Source organism: Kalmanozyma brasiliensis, assembly GCF_000497045.1.
Source record: "Kalmanozyma brasiliensis GHG001 unplaced genomic scaffold PSEUBRA_SCAF16, whole genome shotgun sequence".
Classification (NCBI taxonomy): domain Eukaryota; kingdom Fungi; phylum Basidiomycota; class Ustilaginomycetes; order Ustilaginales; genus Kalmanozyma; species Kalmanozyma brasiliensis.
The window spans coordinates 173,512-192,817 of NW_015961955.1; the positions used below are offsets into that span (position 1 = coordinate 173,512).

Sequence of the window (19,306 nt, forward strand, 5' to 3'; positions counted from 1 at the left end):
CTTGAAGAAACTGGAGTGACGGTTGAAACAGAGGCAAGGCGACGTGGTTGGTGGTAAGAAGGATGCTCGCATCAAAGCTGAAAAACGACTGGAAATCATCTGAATCTGCGGTGTTGAAAAGTCGAAGCCTGCTGGTCGGTCTGCTGGGTGTGTCAAGTCTCTTTGTGTAATTTGTCCACTGGCTGGTCGGCAACCTCGCTGCCACAACCTGGACTGCCGAATCAAGGTTCCTTGTCAACGAAAGATGTGGCCAAGAGATCTGGCAAAGGTGTCGAACGAACGATGTTGTCCACGTCCGTGGTGCCGATGATGCTTTGACTGTGAAGATAAGTGTGGCGGCTCTCTACCCTGTCGTGTACACGGATGTGAGACTGTCCTCCTATCTATGCTCCTCCTTGTGCGGCCACTTCCCCTGCGTGTGATAGCGCTGCATAGACGACTCGAACGAAAGTGCGTTGCCTGAGGTGGTCGATATTGATACGAGTCGGCAATGCAGAGGCGATATGAAACTGACTGGTTGATGGCGAGGCTTGGTCGACGGACTGTGTTGGCTACCGCAGATTGCTGATGATGTCGTTTATGACGTACTGTGTCGTCGATTGTGTATATGTCGCTGATACCTACTTTGTTGATTAGGACGAAGGTCTTGATGGTGAGGAAGGGAGTGCGATGGCGAACCTGCCTTGGTAGCCTGCCTGTCTCGACGCTCACTCGTTGGCTAGCTGTCTGCCTCACAGTCTCCAAAACTCGACTGCGCGGCTCTGTGTGACTGCCTGCCGCTATGCCCTCGAGCTGGGCGCCGACCAAGTCATCGCTTTCTGCGCGGCTCGACCTGAAATTTGCTATCCATGTTTCGGATCCGCATCGATCCTATCTCATGACAGCCAGATTCGTAGTTGCCAAATAGACGCAAATTCGCTTGATCGTGGGAAGTTTTGAGTCTGATCACGTGTAAGGCGCCGAATTTTGCCTTGCTAGACCGCTCTGCCTGTCTGCAGCCGTATTTTTCAAAATCTGGAAATTTGGCCTCAGGCCCACAGCTGGGCTCGAAGACGAGAAGACTGCCAGGCCTGGCTGTCTCTGAGAGACGGGCTCGTGGCCGTGACCAAGTGAAGGTGAGCGCCTTCCGGCCAGAGTCACTGAGTGCGAGCCAATCTGGGGAGGGTAGCCAGAAGCCTAGACATTCGACATTTGCAACCTCGTCACCATCATCCTCCATCAAGATCCCTCATCCATCACAATGCCCAAGATCTACAAGGTACGTTTGTCCTACAGGCATAGCACGTACGACCTCAGAGACAACAACGCAAGCAGCATTCAGTGCCATCGACAGACATGCATCCAGCACACTTTGCAGTTTGATTCAATGTCGTCTCGTCAATGGGGTCGTAATGCTGTTGGATCGGACCATTTTCCATGATCATGTCGCTGACCTTTTTGTCTACGCTATATTTTGACCATCAACAGCCAGGAAAGGTCGCCGTCGTCCTTAGCGGCCGTCACGCCGGTAAGAAGGTTAGTATACATCCAACACCAGCAACAGGGCAAAACAATGATCAGCTCCGAGTCCGACATCAAACATCAGAGCATCAGTTGAGGATCAGCAGCCATCAGCAGGACGCAGCAGAGGAGAGGAAGAGCAGATTTCGACGTACAACGAATGCATCGGCGGCTGGATCCAGGCAGAAAGTCGAAGAAGACATCAGATCGATCTCAGCGGGGCCGTACTGTTCGCAAACATCTTGGCGCGGGACTGGAAGCTCAGACAGCTTCAGCGTAGGGCGACGCCGTTTCATCACGACAGCGCATCACGATAGTGCGACAATAGAAGCGACCCTTCAATTGTCGTCGGATGTCGACCCAGAGCAGGGTATCATCGTCTTTGCACAGGTCGGAGGTGGATCATGTCCAGGGGTCGCTGTCTGGCGTGCGACCGTGGAATGGTCGGATCACGAAGGGCTGTCGGCAGTCACAGACGGCATATGTACGCCAGACCGTATCGCTCTGGGCATCGTTGGATGGGGCCAGCGCGTTGGGATAGGTCACCATCGGAGAACATGTGGAAACCCGACCTCGAACTCGGACGCTGCTTCATCGCTCTTGCTCTTTCGTACCTATGTGTAGCACCAAACTGACATCCGCTTTCCCCTCTCGCTCACTCCAATCTCACCAGGTTGTCGTCATCAAGCAGTTCGATGATGGCTCCAAGGACAAGTCGTTCCCTTACATTGTTGCCGCTGGTATCGAGCGCTACCCACAGAAGGTGACCAAGCGCATGGGGGCCAAGAAGATCGCCAAGCGCTCCAAGGTCAAGCCTTTTGTCAAGGTGATCTCGTACAACCACCTCATGCCCACCCGATACGCTCTCGAGCTTGAGGGTCTCAAGGGTGCCGTCACCCAGGACACCTTCAAGGAGCCTTCGCAACGCGAGGATGCCAAGAAGCAGATCAAGCAGATCTTCGAGGAGAAGTACACCTCGGGCAAGAACAAGTGGTTCTTCACCCCCCTCCGTTTCTAAACGCATCACCCTGTACTCCTTTTCCCCCTCGGCATCTCTTCCCAGCATTCTTCTTTTCAGTCTGCCATGCTAGGCTAGACCCCCCCTCCCCACGTCGCACCGCAGGTTCTCATCGGTCTAACTGCAAAGCGACGTTGTAATGTCACATCACAACACACACCCAGACCTTTGTTTCTCACAAAAGCTGTAGTCGGCTCACTTGGTCGCTCACGGCAATATCACATTCAGACAGAAACCTTTTGCGTGCCAGACTTGAGTTGAGGCGCTTTCCTCGATGGTCACCGTCATGAAGGTGAGAAGCTACATGAGTCAGCGCAGAACGACCAGATATGCGGCCACTGTCACACAGCAAGCGCAGTCACAGACGATGAAGGCACTGAGCGATTCTTTGTTTTGGCAATCTGTCGGTTATTTACAGTGTTGTGTAGGAAGGAGTGGATGATGTGATGGTAAGGCTGGTTGGTCCAGGCAGATGGTTTGCCAGCTTCGAACGAAGGTGCGGTGGTGGGATGAAGATGAGAGTGCGAGCAAGTGCAATGCGATTCTCGACGGCGCCCACGGCTGGCAGCTGAGCGGCGAGGTCGAGTGATAGCAGCTGCCCTGCATGCACACAAGGTGTCCGAAACGCAAGCTGTTGCGAATCCTGAGATGCTGCTGAGGACAAATCGATCAACCAAAGAGGTCGCCCATAGCAGCCATCTCCGGACCGCCCGCCTCGCGCATGCCAATCTCGAAGTACGAGTAGATGATCGTCACGGCCAACAGAATACCGGTACCGCTGCCGAAAGCGCCGATGAGGTCAGCGCACACCGAGAGCGCGCCGATCGTAGCACCGCCGAACGCAGCAGCCGTCGGAATGACACGCTTGAGCTCCTTGTACATGCTGGCATCGCGATGACCGGCCATGACCATCTGATTGTCCTTGAGCTGCTTGGCGACCTCCCTCGGTCCGGAACCGCTCACCTCGATCCACGTCTTGCTGAACAGCGCACAAGCCGTGAGGGTAAACGCAATGTAGATGGCCGTGTGGATCGGATCGCCCACGACCTCCTTGAAGCTGTGCGGAGCCGACATGTAGTATGCGATGCCCCCCGTGGCGTGCAACTGCGCAGAGTCTTCCAACGGCTCCCACACACCGAGCAGCTTGACGAAGAGGTTGCGCGGGAAGCGCGAGGCGAGCATCTGGCTGATGATGAACACGTTCGACGTGAGCGCCGATTCGAGCATGATGGGCATGTTGGAGGTGTAGAAGAGCTTGACGGGGTAGGTGCCGCGCTGACCACGGAAGCGGTTCGACTTGACGGGGATCTCGATGCGGAAACCCTGCAGGTAGATGACGACGAGGAAGATGAGCAGCGTCGCGAGCAGGTTCATGACGTTGGGCAGACGGTCGCGGTACAGCGCCTCCTTGAGCGCACGCGACTTGTCGTTCCAGGTAAAGAGCAGGTGGAAGAGGGCGACGAGGGCACCCTCAAATTCGGGACCGCGACCGGTGTTGACCGTAGTCGGTGAGAAGGCCTTCCACACGATCGACTCGCAAATGTTGGTAGCGATGAAGAGCGAGATACCGGAGCCGAGACCGTAGCCCTTCTGCAGAAGCTCGTCGAGGAGAATGACGATCAATCCGGCAACAACGAGCTGGAGGATGAGAAGCAGACAGACACCAGCACCGAGGTCCTTGGGCTGTCCGTAGAGACCGGTGAGCACGTAGACGGTGGCCTGGCCGAGCGAGATGATGAGAGCAAACAGCTTCTGCGCACCACCGAAAAGGGCACGGTCCTCCTTGAGGCTGAAGTCGACTTCGACGAGGTTGGCGCCGGCGAGGAGCTGCATGATCATGCCGGAGGTGACGATGGGCGAGATACCGAGTTCCATGAGCGTACCTCGGTTCGAGGCGAGAATGACGCGCATCCAGTAGAGCGGGTCGGAGCTGTCACTCGAGACAATACCGTAGAGGGGGATCTGCGAAGAGACGAGGAAGATGGCGAGGACGATGGCGGTCCACATAACTCGGCTCTCGAAGGGCACTGTTGGCGATGGAACGAAGAGTCGTGGGGTCAGCGGACGTCTCTACTTGCTCGATGGTGAGGGGATAGACATACCTTTACGTTCCGGTGCCGCTACCTCGGGCAGGACGGACATGAAAGGCCGCACGAGCGACAAGAACCGGACTGTATCGACCCATAGTCGTACCGAGAGGGTGTACCGAGACACAAGACAAGGAGAGATCAGTATATTGAAGCGACATTCCGATAGCCGTGCGATGGTCGCAGGTCTGAAGTCGTGGGTGCGGCGGCATACGTACAGCCGCTCATATTTGCAGACTTGACCCGGCTAGGTGAAGAGAAGAGATGTGAGGTCGATGATGGAGATGATGAGGAGAAAGGGGGACGAGTAGAAGCACTGGAGTGATTTAGGTTGGTGATCACGCTCGGGCGCGGGGAAGAGCGTTGCTAGCTAGCTTGGCTGCTTGCTGTTGGAGAAGGCGTACTCGCTCGTCGGTGACCTGGAAACAGAGGTGCAGCTCAGCTCATTATAATTGGTTTGAGCAGCTTTCTTCTTCGCAGAGGTTCGTGCGCTGCTTCCGGCGACGTGGAACTCGAAAGCTGCCTTCGCGCCTTATTTTTGACGTAAAAAGCCGTGCGAAAGCAAGTGATCGATTTTCGAGTCGGAGAATGTTAGGTCCAATCTGTGCAAAATCGGGTCACGGACTCAGCGATTTTTCTGAACAAAAGTTCGAAGCTTTGATCGTCGCAACCCTATCCCCAACGTCTCCTCCTCATCACCCTTCGTACCTTGTCGTCACCGCCTTATACCCTTCCGTTCGTCCCGACAGACAGGATCGCACGCTCAGCACATCCTCACGGATTCCTCATTCGTCGTCTCTCTAGCACTCGAGACTACAGGCCGGACCAGCCTCGATACATCTTCTCGATAGCGCAACTTCCAGCGATATCGTCTTGCTATCGTCTCCCGCAGTCGCGCTTCAGCTCGGTCATTCTTCGACTCACACATACAGCATCCATACTGTAGCTTCAAGATGATCATTCCCGTTCGCTGCTTCTCGTGCGGCAAGGTCATCGGTGACAAGTGGAACGCCTACCTTGCGCTCCTCCTCGACGGCCGAACCGAAGGCGAGGCGCTCACAGAGCTCGACCTCAAGCGCTACTGCTGCCGACGAATGGTCCTGACCCACGTCGATCTCATCGAGAAGCTTCTCCACTACAACAGTGAGTACATGGCTCGCTCTTCCATGCTTGGCGAAATAGCGTTACTGACATCACCCTTGCCCATCTGCTACCACGCCTTTCGACTGCAACAGTCCACGAACGCCGAACCCAGGCATGATCGATATAGCCGCTCCTTGACCCGCCCCTTGTATACTAGCATTTGTTCCTATTCAGCAATCATTCTCTCGTTACTTCGCAACTCCGGAAGACGCTGGCGTTCATTCTTGCGTCTGCTCTTGCTCGTCGTTGGAGGTTGCTGACATCTCGTGATCGCGCGCAGCACAACAGCAGCACGGAGACGTAGTCACGTCCATCGCATCACGGACAGGCTCAGACGGAACACATTCGGTTCACAGCCAGACGTTGGATCATGCAAAGAAGTGTTCCATTGCAAAGCATCACTGCAGGTATAGAGGCTGGACATCGCTCACGGCAAACGCAAGCGCGCAGTGCGGGCACTTGCGCTGGCGGGTCTGCACGCGCGAGTCGATGCACACCTGACAGAACGTGTGGAAGCACTTGACCAGGATGCGGTCGCGGTACCTCTCCTTGCACGACGAGCACTGCAGCAGCGAGTTGAGGTGGTCTCTCTCGCTTCCGCCGTCGCCCGCGTCCGCACGGCCCTTGTTCTTGGCCGCCGACGCAGCGGCTCTCGCCAACTGGCGTTTTGCGCTCTCGAGATCCTTCTCGAGTCGAGCCACGCGCTCGTCCGCTCGCTTCCGTTGGTCCTTCTCGACGCTCGCTGTGTTGATTAGCTCCTTGGCCGACTCGCTGGCGGCGTCTTTGGTGCGGACCGACTCGGCAAGGCGCGACTCGGCCAACTCGAGGTTGCGCTGGAGCGTGTCAATGCGCTGTGCGTGCACGTCGACCACCTTTTTGAACGTCGTCACCTCCTTTTCGTGCAGTCCCAGCTGCGCTGTGTAGTTGCGCTCCACCTCGGTAAACATCTCGATCGTCTTTTGCTGTCGCTCGTGCACCTGCTTAGCGGAGCGCAGCTCCTGATCCACTGCATCCTTGGCTCGCATCGCTGAGAAGTACTTGTTGTCCGCCTTGGACTTTTCCGTGACCCATCGCAGTGCTTTTTCCTCCAGTCGGCTCACGTCCGTCACCTTGACAGACGCTTGCCTCTCCAAATCGGCGTAGGCTGCGCTGATCTTCTCCAGCTCGTCGTCGACAGCCTTGCTCGACGCTTCGGCGGCCTGTAGCGACAACCGCAATCGCTCGTTCTCGGCGCGCAGACCCGCGTCGGAGCTGTCCTGACCAGCGTCCTTGGCCTCGCTGCCATTGGGAGCGGCGGCCTCGCCGGTGGATCCCAGACGCTTCTCCAGCTCGGCGATGCGCGTCTGTGCCTCCTGCGCTGTGCGACTCAGCTGTTCGAACTGATCCTCTTCCGAGTCGGCCTTGGCTAGCGCGGAAACGCCGACAGTCTGACCTTGGAACGCGGCGACCGTCATACGCAATCGTCGCACCTGGCTGCTCAGCAGCGTCAAGCGCTCCTCTTTGCTATTGAGCAGCGCCTTCATCTCTTCGATCTGCGTGAATTTGACCTGCTCGCGCGACCGACGCTCGGTGAGCTCGGCATTGAGTTCGTCTCGCTGGCTGCGCAGTCGTGTGACGTCGGCTTCTTTCGCCTTGACCAACCTCTCGAGGTCTTCAGATCGCGTGGTCGCTTCCGCCTCGACAGCCTGCTGGAAGGCGCCGCGATCCTCTCGCAGCGCCGCAGCCTCGGTCTCGAGCGCCTGCGTCGCCTCTTTGCTGGCTTGCAGGTCGTGCTGGGCCTGCCGCAACGCCGTCTGCAACTCGCGGTAGAGGGCGGAGCTGAGCAGTACCTCTTCCGGTAGTGTGATCAGCTTGCGCTCCGTCTCGTGCAGCTTGAACTTGTGTGCTCTGAGCTCTTCGTTCAGAGTCTGAATCTCGGCGTAGCGCGAATCGCTTTCTCGCCGTGTCAGCTCTACATTCTGCCGCGCGCTTTCGAGGTCATCGAGCGCCTTCTGGAGAGCAGCAGTTGTCTCTGGCGCTGCGGCTTCAGGGCCGGGTGCGGAGCCCGCTTCTGTCTTGACAGTAACGGTGTTGGCGGGTTCGGCTGCTGGCGCTGGCTCCGCCGCTGTCACAGTGGTGCCAGCGGGGACGGTCGCCTTGCCTTCTGTAGCGCGAAGGAGGTTGCTCTGATATCGAACGTACTCGTGTTCGACTTGAGAGAGCTTTTGGGTGACATCAGCGAGAGCGTCTTCGGCACGCTGCAGCTTGGACTGGGTAAGGAAGAGGTCTTGCTTGTGGCGTGAGGCTTCGTCTGCGAGATCGTGGAACTTTTGCTGAAGCTCAACGACATTGACGTCGCCCTGCTGGGAGAGGGAGTGCAGAATCGCTTTCGATTGCTCCTGCAACTGCTTCTCCATACCTGCAAGATCTGATTGGGAATCGGAAGAGGAAAGGGAGGCGAAGGCATCTTGATCCTGGACGGCGAGGCGGGCGGCGAGATCGGTGAGGAGCAAGTTCCAGAATCGCTGAAGCACGGCAGCGCGCTGTTCCGACACGGCGAGGTCATCTTGAAAAGTGCTCGCTTTGCGCTCGATTCGTATCAAGTCTCTCCTGGCCTCGAGAAGCTTGCGGTAGATGGCCTCCTTTCGGAAGGCCTCGAGGCCAGCGTACGCTGGATGCAGCGTCTCTTCGTCCTCATCGTCGTTGGCAGGTGTCGCTGCCGACCTGGAAGCGGTTTCGTCCGAATGCAAACGCTTCCTCGGTCCATCTTCCGCGCCAGTGACGAGAGACCGCTTGCGGTCGTCGGCGGCAGACATGGACTGAAGCATGGCCACGGATTGTCGCCACCTCGATGTGTACCGTAGGAAAGACGATCCAGACTCGAGTCTGCCAAAAGGAAGACTGCAGGTAGAAGAAGTGGGCACGAACTGGATTGTATGCTCGCTCGCTCTCGTCAAAGTGCTAGGCAGCGATTTCTTAGCTGATCCACACGAGGGTAATGGATGGAAGCTGCGTCCGAAGAGTCGAAGGAGCGGAACAGACCAATGAAGGACTGAACACCGGGAATTGCTCCTTGGCAGCTAACGCGGAATCAGAAGATCGCAGCAATAGATCCGCACAAGATTCGCTGCCGTGATGTCGAGCTACAGGTCCTCTTAAGAGAAAACAAGGAAGCCACGTTGCGTCGGTCGTCCGATCAACAGCAACAACGGACACTCGGAGCAATGAAGATCAGCGGCCAGAACACAATCGACGACCTGAGTCGATCGAATGGCCAATGGCTTGCCGTACAAAGTATGAAGGCAGAGGCGAGGCGGCGGAAGGGGGATGAGCGGATGATGATGGTGGGTGATGGTGATGAAGGCTTTGGGAGCTTCTAGCGAAAATCTGCAAATTTGCTGGAAGCCCTCAGCCAAAGCTCGGTGCCGACCGTGGCCGACGATCTCACATTTGAAAAATAAATGAGCTGCTGCGCTTTGACATTCGGAAGATCAACATCAGACTCAACTTCTGAACGTCTTCCACCACCAAGTCACCCTTCCGCAACAAGCAACAGCGAACTGAGAAGAGGCGACGTGACGCACGCGCAGAACACGCTGAGACGGTCGCCATGCTGTCGTCAGCACCCTCCATCGGAGCGAGGCAATGCCTTCGTCTGCACCCACGCAGTTCAGCCAGCGCGGCGAGAGCATCCGCCGTGACAGCTAGGTCTCTGCGCCCCTCCGTCGTCTGTCAACGAGCGGGTGCATCGAACGCAACCCAACAGCTTCACTCTGCGGTCAGGAGGAATCAAGCCGTCGAGGTCGCGCATCGCCCACAAGCCGCATCTCCCTCACCTGTGGGAGCTTCCGGAAGTCTCGCACACATCGCTGAGCGCGCCCAAAGCATCATGGATCCCGGCCAACAGATTCTGGGCTCGCAATGGAGCAATCGGGTGGACGCACTCATCCGCAAGACACAGGCTGCAGAAGCTGTTGGGGCCCACGGTCATGTCCGAAATCGTGTTACCTTGGTCGGCTCTTTCCACAGTCAGACGCAGCAACTCTTGTCTGCCATGATCGATGAGCCTCTTCGAGAGATCAGCGCGATCGAGGGCAATGAGGCTGAAGCCGTTCTGACCGCGTTGAGGACTTCATCACCTTCGAAACCCTTCACCATTTCATACGCTCCAGGACCTCCACAGGCTCTCGAAGGAAGTGGCATCACGCTGGACCGTCACTGGCTCCAACAGGCAAATATGCAGATCACGGTACTGATCAACCCAACATTGTCCGAAGAGACGTACGACGTTATCTACGATAGCGAGGCGGTCGTGTTTGTTACTGACGACTATGCTCTTAGTCGAGCCGCCCATCGAAGCGCTGGCCAGCGCGGCGACACCACGCACGAGCTTCTTTCGCGGTTCGCTGCTAAACCCAACGTTCACCTCGTCGTCAACTCCATCCTCGGCACCGATCCTGCTCACTTTGCCAACGCCCTCGAATCAGCCACTGGTGCCTCGGTGTCGGACCTCGTCGCTCCGCATCTCATCCCTGTCCGCGTGTCCGATGCGCTCGCTGCCAACGCGGCCCTCCGCCAGGCGCTCGACAAGCAAGACCAGCAGCCTCTTCCCATCGTCGCACCACGCACCTCCACCGCCTACTGGGACAACTTCAGCTCCCACTACCAGCGCTCCAACGTCGGCACCGTCCTCCACCTCATCCAGCACCTCGACACCCTCCACGGCTCGCACACTCTCCTCGCCCACTCCTCCGCCTTCCTCCTGCAGCACTGTCTCGACGAAGCCCTCGCCACGACCAAGCACAACCTCGCGACGCTGCACCAGCTGCGCTCGCTCGCGGTCGAAACCGACGCGCGGAACAGTGCGACGCTCAAGCAGTCGTTGGAGCGCATTTGGCCGCCGGCTGCTGCGTACACGGGCCAGTTGTCGAGCGACGAGATCCAAGTGTGGCGTCCTGCGGCACCGGGGTCGTCCAGTGCGGTGGAATCGGCGATGCAGATGACGGACGACTTGATCGAGAGGACGTTTGATACCAAGCTGCAGTGGTGGAAGCTCGTATGGAAGGTGGACGATGTGAGGAAGGAGTTGGAGACGGCGTGTGCTGGGTTCGCGGCGTCGCTCGAGTCGGATCTGGCGTACGAGTCGGGGCGGTTGGCGACGTTGCAGGTGTCCAAGGTTCGCGAGGCGGATGCGTTGTTGGTGCGATTTCGGGACTTGGCGCAGAAGCTGGGGTCGACGATCGAGGATGCAAAGCGCGATGCAGCGATGGTGGTGAATGAAGCGGAGGGGTATCGCTCGTCGAGGTTGCGCACGATCGAGCCGTCGACGCTGATGGCGCCGATCCATGTGCGACGCGCGCAGCTGCTGGAGACGGGGGGACCGATCGACGCGTTGGCGCTCAAATCACGCAAGCTCGCCGTGACGAGCTCCGCCGCTGTGGCGGTGACCGCTGCGGGTGTGGGGTCGGCTAGCGTCCTCGGCTCGTCGCTGGGTTTGGTCGACGCCTCCGCCGCCGCCCTTGCGCTCGATCCTGCCACGGGAATGGGTCTGGGTCTGCTAACGCTCACGCTCGTCGGATGGAGAATGCAGGGTCAGTACAACAAGTTCCGCCGCAGATTCCGGCAGGACTGGCTGCGCCTCTCGGAAGGACTGGACCAAGATCTCAAGGGGAACTTTGAGGAGGTGCTGAGGGGACAGATCGTGGGTCCGTCCGAGGTGGTCGCTTCGCGAGTGAGGGAGCTTGCACGGAGTTGGGGTGCCAAGATCCAGCAGCAAGAGGCACACGTCAGAGCTGTCGCAAGGCAGACACCCGCACCCCTCAGCACTTCACAAGAGGTCACGCAGGACATCACGCCTCGCGCATCCACCTGAGGTGGACACAACGATACCAGCATGCAGCAGTAGAAATGGCAATGTTTCAATTTCGAGCTTACAAACACAAAGATGGCCCCGCCGACAGGCATGCACCGACACGTCGTCGACACGTGTCGCATGCTCCAGCGCGGGCGCGGAAAAAGGAATGGCTGAAAGATGGTACAGAAGATAGGTGGCAGATACTACAATAGAGGGCAGTTGAGTGAGATCCGTGGCGTGCTTTTGGAAGGATTGAGAGGGCGGTTGGTGTCTGCGCTGGTGACGTGGATGCAGAAAGACCGGGCGAAGCATTTCCAGGCCGACAATCGAAATGCGGGAGTGGAGCTGTCTAAGCCGACTCGGCTGGCGCCTCAGCAGCAGGTGGCGCAGCAGCAGCCTCGGGCTCGCTCTTGGGTTCCGTTGGCTCAGCGTGTGCCGCCGCGTCGCCGTTCTCCTTGACCTCCCCGCTGGCGCCCTCCTCCTTGGGCGCGGCATCGCCGCCGGCCATAATAGCTCCCCACTTTGCGCACAGCTTCTCTGCGCGCTCCTTGAAGTGGAACTCGTCGTCCCTCGGAATGTCGCTCAGCTGCATGACGCGCTTCATCACCTTGCCGATCTTGGTGGTGCGCAGATGCTCGGCCGTCATGCCATCGTACTCCTCGACTGTCTTGAACGTGGCGTCCGCCCCGGGCATGTCATCTGCGTGGATGGTGCCCTCCTTGCCGAGGAACACCTTTTGCACCTTGTGTCGCCACTCCTTGACCTTCTTGGTCTCTGGGTCGAGGTGCTCCTCCTTATCGTCGCCGTTGGCCGCAGCGGCGGCGGCGGCCTTGCTGGCTGGCTTTTCGGACTTGGGCTTGGCAGCGGCTTCGGCCACCTTGGACTTCTTGTTGCGCTTGTCGGCGCTCTCGCGCACCTTGCCCGTCTCCGGAGCGCGTTTCCTCTTCTTGCTCGACACTTCCTCGTCGTCTTCATCCTCTTCCTCGAGCTGGTCCTGGTTTTCCTCCTCCTCGTCGGCCGCATCCTGCAACGACTGCTCGTAGTTGCGAACGACCGTGTTCTGCTCCTCGTTCCACGAGTGAGGATCACGTGCCAGCTCGTACGCCTGTCGAAGGTCGCCTTTCTTGCGATTTGGCCCGGCGAGGAAGGCGTCGATCTTATCCTTGCCTAGCAGCTCCAGATCCTTGGAGAAGGCCCAGTGGTAGTCGGCGGCGGGGAAGAAGCGGATGGTGTAGAGGTCGCGGTGCTTAATCTGGGGTCGCTCCTTGAGCACAGCTTGAGGAACGTTGGCGTCGTCCATGACGATACCCGGCCATGCTGGGAATCCGCGCACTTTGGCAAGCACGACATCGTTGGTCTGGAACTTGTGCGAGGTGCGGTTGAGCTGCGCCTCCTTTGACTTCTTCTCTGTGCTCGACATGGCTGTGTGTGTTTGTTTGAAATCAGCGGTGCGGTCTAGATGGGTTCGAGTGATGGACGAGGATTCTGGTTCAGATGGGCAGCGTCACCGTATCAGCTTGAGAGAGTAGTTCGTTCTTTTGGACGTAGTGACGGTGGGTTCCTCGAGAAGGGATGACTTGAAGCACAGGCTTGCGGAGGACAATGCCGAGTGAATCGTTGCTGGTTGCAAGCGGTAGGTGCGATGAGGAGATGGTGGTCGAATGGAAATGGTGAACTGCAGGCGGGGCAAGGGTCACAAGCCGATTTCCAGCTTGCCCATTTCAAGTTTCTCCAGCCGCAAAGAGACAAACGAGGAACTTCCTGAGAAGAGCGAGCGAGGGCCGTGCTCAGAGCCAAGCTGTCTGCCCCCGATTCGGAGCATCAAAGAGCAATTTAATTTCGAGGCAGCAGCGACGTTTCCAACTGCCTGCAGGCACCAGAGCGGAGCAATTTCCGACAATTCCCTCTCGAAAGGGCGCGTCGCGATGAGCTTTGTGCGCTTCGAGGTCACTCTGCAGCCTCTGATCGTTAAGGTATCGTGCGAGAGAACCCCATTGCTGAGTCGACGTCAAGGCTGCACGGGCGGCTCATCGCAAAGATCCTATATATACGCACCTTACTTTCTCACACTCATCGTCTCTTCTCCCAGACCAACCCGGCCTCACCTCATTCCGGGCTCGTCCAGGTCTCAATTCAATCACACGACTGAGACTCTGCGCTCCGGATCCGCCAATCTTGCAGTGGTCATCTAGAACCGGTCCCAAGTTGTGACGGTGGATTGCAAAGCCGAACCATCGGGAAAGCATCGTGTGGATCAGATTTCGACCAACATCGCGCACCACCTCTGCGCCTTTGTCGACATAGCAGTGCATCGTTTCGGGTATCTGTAGAGGCAGAATTCGACGTGTGAACCGTTCCGCTCGGTCGGTCACTGCTCGGCAATCTTTTACGAAAGACGGGACACTTTGTCGACGGGCACGAACAGTGACGAACCGCTTCCGCATCAGCACCAATTTCGACAAGCGCTTGCATTGCAGTAGACTTTGTCAGTCTCTGAAGCCGTCATCGGCAGCGTGAGCCAGAATGAGCAACAAAGTAGTCGTAAGTGTCCTCTGCTCACTCGTTTGCGGACATCACTCTGCTCGCAGCCGCTGACCCACTTCCATCGCACCTTCCACGCACACAGTCCCAGGTGTACAGGACCATCATCGACGATGTGATCAACAATGTGCGGCAAGACTTTGAAGAGATGGGCATCGAGAAGGAGGTTCTCGAGGAGCTGCAGCGGTCGTGGGAGGCCAAGATCGTGGCCACACAAGTCGCCGAGTTCGAGGGGGCGCCTGCGCTTCCACCGGCAAAGTCTCGCTCGTCCAAGAAGCCCGATCCGAAGTCCGATGTCAAGTCGGAAGACAGCAAGCCTGCGAATGGGGATGCGCACCGGTCCAAGGCGGCCCGGGCTGACGGCGCCTCCGACGTGGCCGGCGCCTCGAGCACCCAAGGCAGCTCCACCGACGCCACCAAGAAGGAGGAGGAGGACGACGACACGGCGGCGGGCCAAAAACGAAAACGCATCAGCGACGACGACGAGATCGGCTCGGACCTCGACGATTCGGACGACGAAGACCTCGACGGCGGCGCCGACGGCGACAACGACGACATGGTGCTCTGCCTCTACGACAAGGTGCAGCGCGTCAAGAACAAGTGGAAGTGCGTGCTCAAGGACGGTGTTGCGTCGATCGATGGCAGGGACTACCTCTTTGCCAAGTGCAACGGCGAGTTCGAGTGGTAAGACGCACAGCGCTTTCCTGCGCCCAACTCAGAGCTTTCGTAGCTTTAAAAAATCCTTGCCGCCAGCAAGCTTTCCAGCATCTAGTTCCCCGTGTTCGTTCCGCTTAAGACTTTCGTCCGCATCTGTACATTAGCCTTTCATTCGTTGGCCACCACAGGCCAACACAAAACTTGCAACTCTTTCCCGCCCGGCACACACACACAGCGACAAATGGAGCAGTCTAGAACGTGATACGATATATTATAGAGTCAGAGTACACAGAGTACGAGATGGTGGTTTCAAAAGGTGAATGAGAGTAAAAAAGGATGCGTCCGTTGATGCACGGAGCGGTGCTGCCTTCTATAGTGGTCGGAAGTGGTCAGATGCTCGGCCTCTTGGGCTCGGCGCCGATCTGCTGGATCGGTTTTGGTCCAGCGCGATGCGAGTAGAAGGCCAACTGTCCGCGAATCGCTTCGACCATCTTGGTGGTGGAATCGACGCCTGGCGGGCCGGGAGCCGTCAGAGCCCTCTCCAACCGATCCAGCATCTGGACCATCTCCTCCCTGACCATCTGCCCTGCCGTGGCCCTGGATTCGTTCATCTGGACGGCCATGATGCGGATTTGGCTCTCGAGAAAGCTGGCGTGACGAATGATCGCGTCGGTTCGTTCGCTCAGGTCTTCGAAGCGGGCGATCGCTTCTGCTCTATCCATGTCCGGTCTGCTGCGTGGATCGACGAAGGGGGCGGGAGGGGGATCTCTTGCGTAGGCGAACTCCTCGGGCGGTCCTCGCTGGGGTGGGTAGGGCTCGTATCGCTCCCCACCCCCACGTGCGTACTGGTCGTCGTAGAACTCCCGTCTGCCACCGGCGATGCTGCTGAGGCTCACCTCCGGACTCGGCGTGCTGGATCCCGCACTTCGATCCGCCCTCATCTCCCCTCCTGGTCCCGGAGAGCCCCGCTTCTGCCTCGAACTCTTCCGCTTGATATCATTCAACGCCGCAATCTCCCCCCGCCTGAAACTCGGATGACGAAACTCCCACACCTGCACCTCGTCCGTCGGGTTTCCCTGATAGGAATGGTTCACCTTGTGAAATCCATACATGTTGAGCTGGCGCACGAAGGACTGCCAGTTAGAGTGCTTGAACCAGTTGGGTAGGACGAGACGGGAGAACTCGGCCGGGTTGGCGACCGAGAAGACCGAACCCGAGGTGCCCCAGCTGATGAGGTCGCCAATGGAGGGGTCTTCGAGCATCGAGTAGAGTTTCGAGACGAACGAGGGTTGCTGTTTGCCACCCGGACCGCCACCTGCGCCGGGGAGACCGGCGAGCGCGGGGTGTATCATGGGCGGGTTGCCATACGAGGTGGACGGGGTTGGGGAGGGTTGCGAGGCGTGGTGGTGCATGAGAGGGGTGCGAGCGGGTGGTGGCGGGTACGAGGCGTACGACGGACCGTGGAAGGGTACGGGTCGACGAGGGGAAGAGCTGTAGGGGCCGGGGAGGTCGTCGCGTGGACGCAGACCGAGTCCCTCAGGCTCGAGCGAGGCGAAGCCAGGCAGTCGGGGTGGTGGTGGTGACGAGGGGCGGTTGCGGTAGGGTGGCATGTTGGGGTCGGCTCCACCAGGAGGTGGCATCCGCATCGACGGCGAGGGATACTCCATCTTAGCGGGACCACGGTGCTCCCGTTCCGCTTCGCCGTATCGATCGCCCACCATACCACCAGCATGACGGCCCTCTTCGCGAATTCCCAACCCAGAGTCATAGCGACCTGGCGGTGGAGGACGCTCATACTCGTAGCGACGCTCCTGCGGGCCACCTCCGGCCTCGGGACGATGTTGCTGCGGCGGCGCACCTCGCTGCTGTGGCTGCTGTTGGGGCGGATACCTCGAATCCACGGCGGCGCTGGCGCTCCTCCCGGCCCACTGCGCATGCGCTGCTGCACTCGATGACCGACTGACCGGATCCGGTCCCGAACCCTTCCGTTCCACTTTCGGTTCATCCGACTCGCCGTGAGGTCGGGTGGTCTCTTCGGTCTCCTCCAATTCGTCGTGTTCTTCTTCGTCGGCCATGTCGCGGGATGACAGACCAGGATCGTAGCGCGGGCGTTTGCGATCGGGACTGCCCGGTGGTGGTGGCGCCGCTGCCGACGATGATGATTCTTGTTTGCGTTGCAGGTCTCTCGGGACCGCCGAGTGAGGATGCTGTGCGCGAGGCGAGCCAGCTGGCACGGAAGCGCCGAACCCGCTAGCACGTCCTTCGGTGCTCATCATAGCAACGCGGAGGCGGAGCTGCCGAAGGTGTGTGACTAAGGCGCAGTATCAAGGCGGTGCCGGCTGAGTGGCACTGAACCAGAGACAGTTGCAACGACGACGATGAAAGCTTCCTTTCTACGACGCTGGATGATGTTCCGTTGAAAACAAGTCCGAAGCGATCCGTCCAAGGTTCTCTCTTGAGCAGGTGTTGTCTTGCACACAAGAGACGTATCCGCTTTTGTAGGGATTGCAGCTGGTGGTGTGGGGACAAAAGGCGCAGAAGTTTGCTTCGGTTTGCTCGAGCCTGACTCCTGCTTGCTGACTGGCTGACCGTGCAGATGAAGGCGGGCGAATGCGCGCCTTGCCGAGGGTCTGCTCGAACAGGGTGACAGAACGCCTGCTGAGGCTTCGACCGGTGGGCGTTGGGAGGCAGATGCCGTGCGCACAAATGAAACGAGGCAGTGGCTGAAATGAGCCCAGCTGAGATGATCCGCGGAACGCTGCTGGAAATGCAGGCGGGAGGTCAGAAGCGCAGCACTCTGAATGGGAGATGAAAAGCCGTTGTATGGCTGGCGTCTACACGGCGTCGGCTGTGGTCGGGCTGCTTGATGAAGCTCGCGGTGGATGCGTGTGCGCTGGGTATTGACAGAGGAAAGAGCAGCTGGCTTCCGAATGTGGACGAGGCGGAGGCGGAGGCTTCGGCTTCGGGTTGTGCTCGTGCAAGTGCGGCGCAGGTGGGTCGACGTGGAAGAAGGGTTTGTCGTTGCGAACACCGATTTGCAGAGGATCGACCGCGATGATGAAGCGGGTGGGAGTCTCGAAGGTAGGAGCGGGCAAAGCAGAGCGCTCGAATGCGTGAGGCGGAAGAGAATAGGAGGCGGCGCCGATAATGATGTTGGTGATGTGGTGGTGGTGATGATGATGAAGGAAAGAGAGGAGAGATTCGATTGGCATTCAACCGGGGGCCACAACGGTGGAAGGGGGGTTGCCGAGTCTAAATGCAAGCCAAGCCGATCGACGGGAAGCAGCTGCTCGCGTTGAAGATCAGCGACAGCGGCAGTGCGGGATTACGGGAGAGAGTATGGAAGAGACGGTAAGATAAAAGCGAGGAGGGGCCCGTTGAGTAGAAAGCAATGCAACGCCAACGCAAAGCAACCGAACCGCCAACGGGATGAAATGGTTGAATGAATGAAAGAGGGTTCCTCGTCGGGACGGAGTCAGACGGCGCAACTGGATTGTGCTGAGTTAGGTTGTCAGTTTGAAACTCAGTGCGTTTCAGAGTGGCGCTTGATCCGGGAGGAGAGGAGAGAGGGAGAGCAAGAGGGGGAGGATGAGGAGGAACAAGCAGCGAAGGGCCGAATGGAAAGGCCAAAAAGCCACGAGGTCGACAAGGGCATTTCGGCAAACAGCATCGGACTCGAGGTGCAGCTCAGCCACGGCAAAGACGAGGCGAGGCAAGGCGACGCGAAGGAAGACCAGGAAAGAGGGCTTGGAGAGAACCAGATGGGGTGTTTGCTATAGCCGAAGATGGAATGTCTCTCTTTTGCCCACCTCCGCTCTGATCCCGTGTCATCTCATCAATGCAACCCTGTCCCGGGCTGGAATGCGGACCCGACTCACCCAAGACAAATCAGTTGCAGGAGGAGGGTACGAACTTGCATCCAAAGGGATGGCACCGTCACGAGGCAGTAGGCGAGCGGAGGAAGAACGAGAGACTGTGGTGTGCGTCAGTGGCACATGCCATGTTGGAGAGCGGCAACATTGGGTAGAGCTGGTGCAGCTGCATCTCATCTCGAATCATCGTGGACCGGAAAAAATGGAGGAGCCGCGGAAGCTGAAATGCAAGAGGAAAAAGGAGGCGGGCAAGAAGCGAGGCGTTAGACGAGCCAGCCATCTGCATCCAGCTGCAGGCTATCCCGGCAAAGAGGATCAAGATGCGATGCAGGAGCCAAAGCATGCGAGACACTCCGACTCACAAGGGCATGACAAGGCAAAAGAAGCCAGAAACAGAAATTTCCATAAACCAAAAGCACCTGTCCGGGCCAATTCATTTTAGGATAAAAAAATTCAATTTGGTACCTTGGCAAGACAGCGCGAGTCAGAGACCCGACCGGATGTCATGGGCCGCGCACAGGCAGATGTAAGTCGTCGTCCGAATATCGCCCAGCCAGAGCTCAAATACGTGAAGCAAAGGACGCGAACCAACAATCAAGCCGGGGAGCGAGAGATTGAAACGAAAGAGGCGACGTAGAAGTAGCGATGGAAAGCC

The 19,306-nt window shown here is 58.3% G+C and overlaps 8 protein-coding genes across 8 annotated transcripts; 4 read left to right on the plus strand and 4 right to left on the minus strand.

Moving 5' to 3' along the window:
* Positions 1–1,240: 1,240 nt before the first annotated feature.
* On the plus strand, positions 1,241–2,518 carry PSEUBRA_001894 (uncharacterized protein; the record flags this gene model as incomplete). The annotated part of the gene is made up of 3 exons (XM_016435078.1): positions 1,241–1,258; positions 1,468–1,515; positions 2,174–2,518. 3 exons carry the CDS (start codon positions 1,241–1,243, stop codon positions 2,516–2,518), a joined length of 411 nt encoding a protein of 136 aa, XP_016293462.1.
* Positions 2,519–3,187: 669 nt separating this feature from the next.
* On the minus strand, positions 3,188–4,833 carry PSEUBRA_001895 (Translocon Sec61/SecY, plug domain protein; the record flags this gene model as incomplete). Its single annotated transcript, XM_016435091.1, has 3 exons — positions 3,188–4,545; positions 4,621–4,689; positions 4,824–4,833. 3 exons carry the CDS (start codon positions 4,831–4,833, stop codon positions 3,188–3,190), a joined length of 1,437 nt encoding a protein of 478 aa, XP_016293463.1.
* A 725-nt stretch (positions 4,834–5,558) lies between these two features.
* PSEUBRA_001896 (DNA-directed RNA polymerase, subunit N/Rpb10) lies at positions 5,559–5,866 on the plus strand (the record flags this gene model as incomplete). The annotated part of the gene is made up of 2 exons (XM_016435077.1): positions 5,559–5,748; positions 5,841–5,866. The coding sequence occupies 2 exons, from the start codon at positions 5,559–5,561 to the stop codon at positions 5,864–5,866; spliced, it is 216 nt and encodes a 71-aa protein (XP_016293464.1).
* Positions 5,867–6,146: 280 nt separating this feature from the next.
* On the minus strand, positions 6,147–8,555 carry PSEUBRA_001897 (Zinc finger, C3HC4 RING-type; the record flags this gene model as incomplete). The annotated part of the gene is made up of 1 exon (XM_016435081.1): positions 6,147–8,555. One exon carries the CDS (start codon positions 8,553–8,555, stop codon positions 6,147–6,149), a length of 2,409 nt encoding a protein of 802 aa, XP_016293465.1.
* A 1,061-nt stretch (positions 8,556–9,616) lies between these two features.
* PSEUBRA_001898 (uncharacterized protein) lies at positions 9,617–11,599 on the plus strand (the record flags this gene model as incomplete). The annotated part of the gene is made up of 1 exon (XM_016435071.1): positions 9,617–11,599. One exon carries the CDS (start codon positions 9,617–9,619, stop codon positions 11,597–11,599), a length of 1,983 nt encoding a protein of 660 aa, XP_016293466.1.
* A 331-nt stretch (positions 11,600–11,930) lies between these two features.
* On the minus strand, positions 11,931–13,001 carry PSEUBRA_001899 (PWWP domain protein; the record flags this gene model as incomplete). The annotated part of the gene is made up of 1 exon (XM_016435082.1): positions 11,931–13,001. The coding sequence occupies one exon, from the start codon at positions 12,999–13,001 to the stop codon at positions 11,931–11,933; it is 1,071 nt and encodes a 356-aa protein (XP_016293467.1).
* A 1,103-nt stretch (positions 13,002–14,104) lies between these two features.
* On the plus strand, positions 14,105–14,810 carry PSEUBRA_001900 (Transcription factor IIA, alpha/beta subunit; the record flags this gene model as incomplete). Its single annotated transcript, XM_016435069.1, has 2 exons — positions 14,105–14,122; positions 14,208–14,810. The coding sequence occupies 2 exons, from the start codon at positions 14,105–14,107 to the stop codon at positions 14,808–14,810; spliced, it is 621 nt and encodes a 206-aa protein (XP_016293468.1).
* Positions 14,811–15,168: 358 nt separating this feature from the next.
* On the minus strand, positions 15,169–17,052 carry PSEUBRA_001901 (Heat shock factor (HSF)-type, DNA-binding; the record flags this gene model as incomplete). Its single annotated transcript, XM_016435124.2, has 1 exon — positions 15,169–17,052. One exon carries the CDS (start codon positions 17,050–17,052, stop codon positions 15,169–15,171), a length of 1,884 nt encoding a protein of 627 aa, XP_016293469.2.
* Positions 17,053–19,306: the final 2,254 nt, after the last annotated feature.